The sequence below is a fragment of the Crocodylus porosus genome, unplaced genomic scaffold (genome assembly GCF_001723895.1).
Source record: "Crocodylus porosus isolate Cpor-Errol unplaced genomic scaffold, CroPor_comp1, whole genome shotgun sequence".
NCBI classification, from domain to species: Eukaryota; Metazoa; Chordata; order Crocodylia; family Crocodylidae; genus Crocodylus; species Crocodylus porosus.
The window spans coordinates 9,947,292-9,960,079 of record NW_017728947.1 but is presented as its reverse complement, the minus strand read 5'-3'; the positions used below and the strand labels follow the sequence as shown (position 1 = coordinate 9,960,079).

The following is a 12,788-nucleotide window of genomic DNA, read 5'->3' as shown; positions in this document are numbered from 1 at the left end:
TTGTTCCACATCTGTCAGCACCCTTTGTGTTGCAAATTTCCTAAGCGCTATAGAAACTGTGTTTTTAACTTTATAAATTCATGTGCAGCAGGTGGGATGCAATGCCTCCATTTGGTTCAAGAAGAAACAAAGGCACAGAGAAGTCTAATGATTCAACACTGGAACTGGGATTCAGAAAGCCTGGGTTCTGATCTGAACTCTGCCACTGACTGTGTGATCTTGGATAAGTCAGTCCCATGGGGTTTCTCCATAGCTGTAATAATACTTATCAAACGATATCCCAGAGATGTTATATTAATTAATGTTTGCAATGTGCTTTGAAAATGGACAATGATAAATCACATATAAAATATTGTTATGTATAATCTATGAACAGCTGGAAACCCTGGTCTCTTGTTTCCCCAAACCCATGCCTTAGCCAAAACCAATTCAAATAAGTTAACAGTAATTTTGCTTACTGGTGAGGATTTGGATCACAAAAGTAATGTTAAAATAGTTATGTGAGGGGTATGGCATGGTTAGGAAAAAATACTGAACTTTAAGAGATGTTCAGAAAGCAAGCCAAAATGTTTTCCAAAAAGGTCTCAGTTTCATGAAAATTATTTAGATCAGCCTGTTATCTGCTCACCTTTGTAGTAAAACAAACAATAATCAGAAAGCACGAACCATCGTCTTTTCCATAACCTCATTCCAGAGCTATCCTGAAATACAAAGAATTTAATATACTTTCTTTCCATTCAAATAAAATCTCAAAGATAGTCTACCTCAGCATCTAATTCTTATGTTATAACAATTAACAGTTATCAGAAATATACCAAGTATGTTATTTATTACAAAAAAATGAACATTTTGCTTTTTATTTAGTGAACCATGATACAATGACAGAAACATCAAGTACAGTATCCAGTTACAGGATGATCTTTCTTAAGTCATCCACAGGACAATTTTCAAACTTTTATTCACTAACTAAATTTAGATCTCCAGTATATATGGCTCTATGAACAAAGGAGCTGTTGCCACATATTTTCTCAAAGGATCTATCAGGCAATTAGGAAAAATAATCAAGTTATTAAGAAGGGAGATGTATTCCAATGAGGATTGCTTCCCATTTATGGTGAGTATAAGGACATATTAGCAGAGTAGACAAGAAAAGTGTAGTTGAACAACATCCAAAAGCAGAAAAAAAACTTAGTAAATAAATGAGTTAAAATGTGCAGAAATCATAAAAAAGCAAGGAAAATACTTACTAAAACATTCTCTCACCAACCTTCAAGGTAATTCAAAAACTCTTTTAAAAATATAATGCATTCTATTAGACTTCTAGCTCTACAAGAGATTTTCAGCAGAGAAATAGGCATTGTCCAAAAATAGAATATAACATTGAAAAATTATTATAATTAAGGACCTACTGAAATTGCAACAGAAGTGCCCTCTACAGTGGCTCCTTTAATCTTGCTGGTTTCATGGCGCATTGCCCCCAATCCCGATTGGCAGATGGACCCTAGTATCCCTGACACTTGCTACTGATTGATGGGGAGGCAAAAACTGTAGTTTTTAAATATGACATGGTTTTTATCTCCAGCTGCTCATTGGTCAAGGGGCACCACTGCTTGCTGCTGATTGGCCAGGAGGCAAAAACTGCTCCATATTTAGAACCAGGAGCTGCTGGAGACTGCACTTTCACCATCATTTCGATAGGTCCCTATTATAATATAACTTACCTAATGTTACTCTTAATTACGATGCTGAGAGTGTAGCTCACAAAATTCTTATAGGAAATACAACCGTTCAACAGCCAGAAAATATGGAGATGGCTATACTCTAAATACATATGGTGATGCATGTACCAAATTCTCATTCTGCTTTCTGTCAAAGGTTTACAGCATCCACCTAGACACAAGTTTCATTCGTCTGGACTGCCTACCTTCACATAAAAAGTGTTCTGACACCAGCTTCTCAATTTAATGTTTCCTATTATCTAGTACATTGTTCCTCCTAAAACTTACTGCTCCTCACAAGCTGGATCCAGACTGCAGGTCTCTTTGTGGGCCAGATCCAGATGCAGCAGTACAGCAAGCAGCAATGGCAACCATGGGGCTTAAGGCTGATGTTACTTACCCTCAACAGTGCTCTATATCCAGTATTTCAGTGGTGGGCCCTACCCACCTGGCCCCCAAATTCCTGGCACCTCTGAAAGCCCCGTCGGTAGGATTACATGATCTATATGTTTGATACCCCTGCCCTAAGAGATAGGGCTATAAATTATGTAGTGGCTCCAAAGCATCTTTTTCAAGAGCCTCAGAAGTTTCATGCTGTGAAGACTGACTGATACAACTGTTGAACTGGGGAGTGGGAGGTTGCAAATAAAGAGACAGAACTGACTAGAAGATCATAGAAAGGTCTTATTAAAAAAGCGGAGGTCATAAAAAAAAGTTAAATGAACAAGATGTCTGCACCAGAGCGCATCTTTGACAGGGTGGAAAGCACAGAAAACATTTTCTGGGCTGAAGGAGAGGATTTCCAAATGGGAATATCTGAAGTGCTGTTCCATGTGCGCCCTTTCTTCCCCATCCTGATCCTACCTTAAACATGTGCGGAGAGGCTGTTTCTTCTCCTCCTCCTCTCTCTTTTTTCATGTTGTAAGGGACAGTGATACATACTAAATATACCTGGATAGGCTCTATCCTGTCCATTGCTTCTGCCCTTGGACAAATAGGGTATGTTGGGACTAGGTGATTGGCTCTCTTTAATGCTGTAACATGGGGAAGACACATTGCTGTCTAGGAGGATTTGTCATCATGGACCTTGTTTCACCTTCACACCTGCTATTTGCAATCTAGCTGTTAGAAGCTAGGTGGATTACACGTTTGAGACTGACAAAGGGACTCATTATACATAAAACTGGTAAAAGGATGCATGGATTTTCTTCACTTTCCACTTGTCATCCAGGAGGTCTGAGTTTGTAGATCTGGGTTACATTTATGGCAACTTGGGCAAGTGCCAATGCAGTTGAATGACTTCTCTATAACTAGCAGGGCTTCTTGGTCACCGGTCCCAAGTATGGCAGTACATTGGAAGAGGATTTGCCTCCGTCTAGCACAGCTTGAATCTCCTTTAATCTTCTCTTGCCTAACACTGAAGTGCAGAAGGGAAATGGGTTGGGGCTCTGCTTTCAGTCAAGGCCTATGGACAGGCTCACAGGTATAGTACCCCACATGGAAAAAAATCCTACTACACAGTTCAGAATGGTAACCAGATTTAGGCAAGAGAGTTGCACCCTTCATATTAAACCATTAATCTGTTGTCTATGTGTCATTGTTTCCATAACCATATCCAATTTTAAAGTAAACTTTAGGTGGCTGATTTCAGAGGTACTGAGCACGTATAACTTTCCCCTGTAGTAAATAAGAGTTCCAGATGCCTTGGATTACTGGCAGTCAGGCCCTTGTTTATTTGCTGTTACCTGAAAAATCTCTCTTGGTTATCTGATGATTTTGAAATTCAGAGAAACAGAAACTGATCATCTCTCATACATACCTGTTTATGTAGCCAGCCTCGTACTACAACTGGAACATTAGGATTCCTCCGTATAGACTGGTCCCTCTTTCCAAAACTGTGAACTTTGTTGCCAGATTTTACAACCTGAAGACACATGTTTGGACATTAGTAAAAAATACTGTATTAAACATACATTTTAGAATATATATGTTTCCTACTTTATTACACAGTAATAATTATAGCAGTTGTAGTGCTTTTTCAGATATAATATTTATAACAGTTAAATAAAGCCAGTTTAACACCATCATCAGCATACCAGTGTCCAAATGCACCTCCACCTCCTGCATGAATCATAACAATGAATGACGTCTAACCTTTTGAAAGATAAAACTTAGTTCTTCTGTGCTTGAGGGAAGCTCTGTGTGCATTATCAGAACTGTTTGTACCAAAGCACAGGATGAGTCACACAGTCTCTTTCTCATAAGTACACATGCACATGTGCCACCCGACAGAAATATATTGTACATGTGAACTTTATTTTTGTTGTTTTATGCTTCGTCTCACATAAAATTAATTTAAACAGAAGCAGTGCTTCATTTCCAGAAACAAACAGAGTACCAGAAAGGTAGTACTGCTGGTAGAAAGGTAGAAAGTTCCCACAAACGGGAAGTTGTAGGACTCTTCTCAGGTGAAAAGCTGTCTGGAGAAAAAGGAAGACAGCATGAATTTTTGGAGAGAGGACTTGTCCTGCTCTTTCAGGATCTATCTGCTTTACAGAGCTGCCCATTTCTTTCTGATATACCTCCTAATCCTATTTCTCTTCCTCAAAAGGGAGAAAGCTATTTTGCATGAGACATCCCAGCTTCTTGCTTGCCCTGCAGAGGTCAGTTATATTGTACCCACCGTGTCTCAGTGCTTTACAAGGTGCTAGGAAAGCTATTTTGCATGAGACATCCCAGCTTCTTGCTTGCCCTGCAGAGGTCAGTTATATTGTACCCACCGTGTCTCAGTGCTTTACAAGGTGCTAGGAAAGCTATTTTGCATGAGACATCCCAGCTTCTTGCTTGCCCTGCAGAGGTCAGTTATATTGTACCCACCATGTCTCAGTGCTTTACAAGGTGCTAGAGACATATCTGCACAGAAGTAATAGGATGAAATCCTCAGGACTTCTGACTACTGTTTTCTATTCAAACCTCTCTACTGAACTCGCAAGGGTATTAATGCTCATCAGGTGAAAATAAATAACCCAGAACTGGGAGTCAACAAATAGTTCTCATTTGAGGGGAATAATTTTGCCAAAACAACCAGGCAGGCAGCTCTACACCCTGCCGTCAGGTACACCATAGAAATTAAAAGGAACATACATAAGACAGAACCTTGCAACAACATTAAAGTAGACAGTGTCAGTTTAGATCAGGATTGTCCAGCTGAGGGCCAGGGACAGACATTACACATAAACTGGCTTAAATGATCAGAAACTGGTTTAAACCTGTAACAGAACATAAGTTCAGTGCACATAAACCACTTTCAAAATGGCATAAACTGGTTTAAGATAAACCTGGTTGAATGTAGTATCAGACTTAACTGATCTGGGTCAAACCGGTTTATGCAATGTCTTCCCCAGATCCCTTCCTGGTTTAAGTTAAACCAGAGTCCTCCAGCATCTCAGATGATTTGCATACTTGGGCTGGGCTGTCTGCTCCAGAGAACAGAGCTGGCCCCACCCCTCTGCTGCCTAACCAGAGCTCCAGCAGACTGCAGGCACAGCAGGGTCTTCCTGGATTCCCTGGCTGCTCATTTTATCAATTCAGGCTCAGTCTTTCTGAATGTCTGGCCCCTAGCCCAGGACTTAACATGTGTCCAGGCTCCTGATCTGGGCCCTTCAGCACTACTCCAGCAGCAGCAGCAGCAGCTGCAAGTCTCCAGGCTCTCCCTCCCTTTTTTAACTTCCACTGCCTGACCTCATCTCTGGGGGTGAGGCTGAGGGAGCCCATAGCCAGGTAGCTTGGGGGGACCCAGATGTCCCATGCAATGCTGTACAGTGCAGGGTGCCAGCATGATACAGCCAGACTCCAGCTGCACAGTGGGAGGGATCTACATAGCTCAAGGCATAGGGATAGTGGAGGGAGTAGGGACTGCAACCCCCAGCCATTCAGAAGTTGGACAGCCCTGATTTAAATTAATAAGATTCACCACTTTTTTCATATCGGTATTAGAATTCTCTAGTTCTAGTACAGATAGCAACACAGGTGCATCTTAATGCTAAATTAATATAATAGCAGCAATGTCTTATAAACTTAATTATTGCATGTATTCTGTACTGAATCATATTAAGCTTAAACACAGAAGTGCCCCATTGATATAAAAGGCCTAAGGACAAATCAAAGCATCAGTTAAATAGAGTTTCAGGTGACTATACAAATGGAAGAAATATTTTGCATTCCAGCTAAGTGCCAATTTGGAAGCTAAGTGGATCTGTAATGCATCGATGATGACTACATTATTATACCATTGGAAGTTCTTAATACTAGAATGAATGCATCATTATTTGCATGGTAATTTTATGCAACTGGGGCCCCATCTGGCTAAGCACCGGGAAAACATACAGTAAATAATAGGCCCATCTTCAAGTTCTTACAGTCCATGGTTGAATTGCAACATAGCAACAAACAAAAGTGACAAAAAAAAGAAGAGTTGAATTGTATAATTGGATGTTTAGGTCTATGCTTCATTATGTGATTAGTTAAAGATGTATCCACCCCATGCTTTGGACAATCATGTGAACAATTTTAATAAAACAAATATAAAACAATTAGATTGAAAAGCATAAATACAGGAATAATTAGAGAAATATATATTTTCAAAGGCAAGAACCCACTCTTTAAACAGCTGGCTCCTCATCATTTATGCCACAAATCCTTCAGATAAGTACAACTGCTAAGGTGTCATATGAGGATATAATATTTCCATGGGAGCAAGAACCAGGCCATTAAGGACTCAGCTGACGCATCCACACATTGTCTTATGGTGACATAGTGATGTGCTACATTGCTGTAAGGCACATTACAGTTATGTAGCAATCATGCGGGTCTACATGTTATTGCTAGCTATGCTGCCACAGCTGCACACTCCCTGCTTATAGTACACTGCTGCGGTGTGGTAGTGGGAAAGTCTTTGCATGCCTGTACAGTGCCAGTACAGGCAGTTACTGTGCCATATTTTAGTATTCTCAAAAGGAAGTACCAAAATACAGCACAGTAATGTTGCTGTATGGAGACACGTAGACACACCCAGTAGGTCAAAACCTACACTATACTCAACTCCAATGAGAATAAACTGGAAGCCAATGCAGAATTCAATGTTCATTGTCAATAAAAATCTGGCAAAGTAAATTGGCTGCCCCATACCGTACTAGTTGAAGAAAACTCAAAAATCTTGAAGTGTAGTCCACAGCAGAAGACCTCGGTGCAGAGATACATTGCAGAAGTGGCAATGAAAGATAACTACAGCCAGGTCCAAATCTGATATAAAAGAAGTTGGAACTTCCTAGCCAAATCAAGATAGACAATATACATCCAAAATTCAGAGACATCATTGCCATTTCTTCTGTTCATTTCTCCCACTTATGAACATTACCATCAGTTTTACCTGGAATGAACTTCAGTCAGCTGTGTTCTTCATCAAGTCAGACCCTCATAAAAATCAACTAAGCTAAAATCTATGGTGTCCTGTCTCTTACTCAGGCATGAGTGTAACACTCAGCAGTAGTTACTTATATGGGACATTAATCCTCTTTAACTTTAGGATATTATTTTAAAATACTAACTGAAGACAGAATCCTCTGTTTACTGAAACCCTACCAATAGAACAACAATTTTCTGCAGACTCACCAAAGCTCCTCTCTAATAGCTATGACACACTGATTTCAGGATTTGACATAAGGAATGTCCAAAGAGAAAAAACACCTTTACCAAACTGGGTGCATTTCACATGGTGATTTAATAGCAAATGCTGCTATTCTGTCTGCTGCCCCTGAAACTCAGAACTCACTTGCTCTTTTCCTGTGGGCATAACAACCTCTACCCTTCTTCTTCCAAATCGCACCTTTAAATGCAATTTTTCTATAAAAACCCACAGGAAGAGCCACTAAAAGATTACTTCACTAATATGAGCTTTAGAACTGCATAATGTATTTAAAGTATTTTTGGTGTCAGATTACAACACTACAGAGTAGCAAATAAAATAGTAGGCTGTGTGTTTCTGCAGGATTAAGTGATATTAATAAAATATTACACTATTTTGGTATTGATCTCTCAGTTTATAGTGCTTGAATCAGCTTTTAGTAATATGCTGCTCTGGGAAATCACTGCTTTTCACTTAATGTTTTTGGGAACTATGTACCTTTAGTTCTGATTAGAAGTCTACCCTGAATGCAATTTGAGCCCATATTTTCCTATTCAATTCTAGGAAAAGCAGTTTTCCCCTGGAAAAAAGTGGATAGCTACAGATGAAGTCCTGGAACTCCATTTGCCCACTAGAGAATCAAATAACCTAGAACCAAACTGTGGATTAAATGCACTGAAAATATTAAAATTTTAAAAATCTTCTGTACGCAAGATAATTTTGCTCAAGCTTCACCACATTGTATTGCATGACATTTTAGACTGAAAACAATTATATACAGGTATACAGGTGTCAACCAAGAGAGGTTTTTATCAAAGGCCAAATCTGAATTGCAATGTAGAGTTAAAGCTTCATATACCAAATAGAGTCAAAATCCTAGGATCCAAACAGCCCATATTTTAGGAAATCAAAATTCACATTTTCCTATTTTGGGGGAGAAATAGAGATGGATGGTTGTATGAGAACTTCCTGACAATTTTTTGTTTAGTTTAGTTGTAAAAGACTAAATTTCAATGAATGCAAAATGTTTCGCAATTGGTTTTGACTGACTTCTGCTGAAAAACAGAATAAAAGCTTCCAGCAGAACCCTACATGTCAGCTTCCTCTGTGGGCTGTATCCTGGGTTTGTGGCTCCTGTGGTCACCTGGTGCAGACTGCACCATAACTGGGAGCCAGAGGTCTGGAAATCTTAATTTGACGCATGGCTGTTAGTGCTTCTAAACTCTTAGCTTCCTTGCAGGAGGATTAATGCCTGTCTCACACTCCAATGGAGCATATATGGGAATCTCAGGAAACATGGTGGGACTGTAGCAGTCTCTTTCATCAAGCCACTGCAGCCCTTTCCCTCATGAGCTGAGCCTGCAACCACCATGATAGAACAGCACCCTTTTGAACTGCAATGCAAGTGACCTTCTGAGGCACCTTTAAACTGGTTGGTTTCTTAAGGATGCTGAAAAGGGTTATTGGCTCTGTTCAGTAGTACAGTATCAATACAGTTATACAGCAACCTTTTAAGTCAACCAACTTTTATGGTTCATTTTGAGCAAAAAATGGTGGACCTATAAATGGAATGATATGGAATATATATGCCTGAGTAATTTCATTTTTCAAATGGAATATATTAAATGTATAAATGAAAGCTATTATTAAGTAACCAATAAAACCAATATATTTTATCTATGTAAAGTGAAAAGATTTTATATTTTCTCTTCATTTCATTGAAAAAGTTTTGCTAATGAATGTTATGAGACTCATAAAAGAATCTGATATCTTTTCTACATCACAACTAAAATGTAATTTAGCAGTTTCTCCATTCAGACTGCAACACTGACCATCTGTGACCATAAAATCTGTCTATAAAGTTCAGTTTATAGAATTACCATTGGCTTTATAAGATGCTTAGTGCACTTTTATTTTTTGTAAAACACAGTAAAGAAAAGTATTGTGTATATACAAATACATATATGATTTGTAACCATACATTACAAATATAATGTAATATATAAAATATATTAAGCTATTATTTGCTACCGTGAGAAAAGGATTCATTTCAGAGTTTACATTTTCTTATAGATATTAACATCACTCTAATAAAAACGAAAGTTTTCTAATTATTTTGAACAAAGAGCTTCACACACTTCCATATACAGATCTCAGAAGGAATTAAGGAGCTGAATACCTTGACAATAGCTGCATAGTACCTTGCAGGAGTATGACCTTGTTTAATTAAGAAGACTCAAGAACAGAATTCAACGATGTACTTGTAACAGTTATTGTTCATCTATTCAAAAAGTCATTCTAGCAGAAATGCCTAAACAGAGATTTACACAGAACATGTCTATTAGCTGGATACGAAAAGGCTACTCACAGGACCAAATGAATGAAAGGGACCTGGGGGTAATAACAGACCACAGTATGACTATGAACCGGCAGTAGATGCTGTAGCCAGTAGGGCAAATAATACTCTGGCATGCATCAATCAATGCATCTCCAGCAAAACCAAGGTGGCGATTCTTCCGCTCTCCTCAGCACTGATGAGACCACAGCTGGAGTACTGCATCCAGTTCTGGGCACTACACTTTAACAAGAACGTGGACAAGCTTGGCAGAGTCCAAAGAAGAGCCACCCATATAATCAGAGTCTTAAAATGCAAGCCATACAAGGAAAGGCTGAGGGATCTGGGACTCTTCAACCTGAAGAAAAGAAGGCTGAGAGTGGACCTAGTTACAGTAGCTTACTGCTACACTAGGGAAATATATCAAGGGCTCAGTGAGCAAGTGTTCACCAGGGCATCAGAGGGGAAAACCAGGAGTAACGGCCACAAACTCCTGGAAGACTGCTTCAGGCTGAACATTGGGAAAAGCTTCTTTACAGTCTGGGTATCCAGACTGTGGAATAAGCTCTCTCCAGAGGTGGTGCAATTACTTACCCTGGAATTTTCAAGAGGAGACTGGACAGTTACTTTGCTGACCTGACCCCCAGTTATCTTTCCTGCTTGGTGCAGAGGGCTGGACCCAATGGTCTTCCAAGGTCCCTTCCACCCTTACAATCTATGAATCTATACTAAAGGTTACAGATATGATATACCAGTTTCATGCTCATTACAGTAATTAAAATAGTTTAAAGTACAAACAGAATGATAGGTAAAATCAGGGTCGGAAGGGACCTCAGGAGCTCATTTAAGCCAACCCCCTGCTCAAAGCCATTAAGTACTTAAAATCGCCATAAACTGGATAACTAAAAATAGTTGTTCCACTTTGTTATAGCAAAGAATGAGCCGTAATATATAAAGTGTATCTCATATTTGGCTTCAATAAGGTGCAACAGAAGATTTTCTTTTTACAAGTTTTGATTGTTCCTCTTTTCCACACTTCAGTCACCCTTTCCTGACCTAAAATATTCTGATAACATTGGCATGTGTTGATAAAGGGAGAGTCAAGCTGCTGGCTTTGTCATTGAAACCAGACAAGTCAGTTGTGATGTCAGCGCATGCCTGCATTGCAGACTTGTTTGGGAATTGCTCACTTTTTCTACTACAATTAGACGCCAGCAGCATGGATTTTTTAATTCCCTCTCCACTAGTGTTCCATTTTCTACTCCCCATTCAGCAATTCCTGCTGGATGTATGCAAGACAAAAAAGTACCTGGTTTTAACTATGAAGTATTCCTACAAGATCTGCTCCTAAAATGAGGGATACAAATTTTATAAAAATGTTTTTCTTCTGAAATTAATTTTCTAAGCATTAGAAAAAGCAAATAATTTATTGCAGTAAAAAACTGGCTATCACAGATAAAGATCTTTACTCTCACTCCAGAAAGAGTATATACTTTGCCTTTTCCTAATATTTTTTTTTCAAAGATCACATTAATTTCATTATAATGACAGTTCCAGAGAATTAGAAATCCTTCCAATTTACAGAAAGGCATACCAAGTTGCCAAGAGATTAAGCAACTTGTCTACTGCTATACAATTACTTAGTCATCAGTGGAAGAGAACCCAGAAATGCCAGGCATTAACTCCACCTGAATCCACCAACCACTCTGCCATTACCTCTTATTTCTCTCTAGAATCATTATACCTTTTCCCTTGTTTTCATGTCCTAATCCTCAGTTGTTTGTCTCTCAGTTGACTACTAGCAACAACATCTTTGAGTATCACCAATTCAGCTTCTTCTCTTAATCAGACACTATCTGAAACACTGAAATTCCTAGTGCCATCTCATATTTCTGACTTTATGGAACCACTCACTGTATCAGGTGGCCCAAGCACAGATATTCATTTCAACATACTTTACACAGCTAATGAAAATACATCTTTGGACCAGCAAGTTTCTACCTGAATCTTACATACACACACACACACACACACACTGAACTCCAGATGATAGAAATAGTTTTTCAACCTAAAAAGAAATGGGCATTTTTCAAGGTTCTTCTTTCATCCAAATCTTCCTTTACCTCTCTTCATTCCTTCCACTTTCTTGTCAAGCGAAGATCCATAGATTCATGCAAAGTACATGTTTGAAGCCTCCCTATACATGTGCAGGGAGGCTTCTCCAACATGCTGTAATTACAGTGCATTGGAGCAGGCTTGATTAATCGAGTCTGCAGGAGCATGGTAATTACCGCACTCTAGCAGACTTCAGCATCACGTGTATCAGCGTCCCCATGCTGAAAAATGGCGGTGGGGGCGCTTTAACTAAAGCTCTTTATTTGCTCAAAATAGAGGCTTGTACAAACTAGAGGGTTCATCCTCTCAATCTTGAAGTGTAGCTGATAATCTGCTGTTCAGCTGACATTCTTTTCCAAGATGCAGCAATTCTTAGGTGTCAGCTCTTGAAAAAAATCTAGTTGAAATCACTATACTCATTCTTACTCTATCAGGTTCAGTAAAAATAGAGGTGGATAAAAATAACAACATAAACTTGGTCAGCATTCCAACTCCAAGCCCCATATTTGCTAGCCAGGGAAGCATTATGCAAAGCTAGTTCACAAGATATGGTATCCAGTTGAGAAAGGCTGAGACCTTTCCTACAATGATCTTAAAAACCTGGTTTATCTAATGCATTTGCCTTTATAGCACAACTCTAAATACAGGAAGATAGATATGGGCTATAGAGTGCAGATATAGATGCAGAGAACAGAAATGAGAGGGGGAAGTCAAGGGTGTTAACTAAGTCTTTTAAGGTGGGTGTGATGGTCTTTATTGCAATATTTCTGTTTTAAATGTATTCATGTTGTTAGAATATTGAGTGCCTCTTCTTTCCTCATTAGCCTGATCACAGGGAATGAAGGATTAAGTCTAAGAGGGACATTCAGCATCACAGGACTTGAATAGCCTTGTTAAGGCTTTTGATGGGGTTGGTAATCCCCCTTTGGAAGATGCG

At 39.1% G+C, this 12,788-nt stretch overlaps 1 protein-coding gene across 5 annotated transcripts in view; it reads right to left on the bottom strand.

Moving 5' to 3' along the window:
- Positions 1-12,788, bottom strand: part of LOC109321318 (pleckstrin homology domain-containing family A member 7-like) — a 186,914-nt gene that overhangs the window by 78,809 nt on the left and 95,317 nt on the right. For all 5 annotated transcript variants that reach the window (XM_019551903.1, XM_019551902.1, XM_019551906.1 and 2 more), the window contains exons 4-5: positions 3,538-3,642; positions 629-701 (exon numbers count right to left, since the gene is read on the bottom strand). In XM_019551903.1, the coding sequence (XP_019407448.1) occupies positions 629-701; positions 3,538-3,642 (178 nt within the window). The remainder of the gene's footprint in view (positions 1-628; positions 702-3,537; positions 3,643-12,788) is intronic.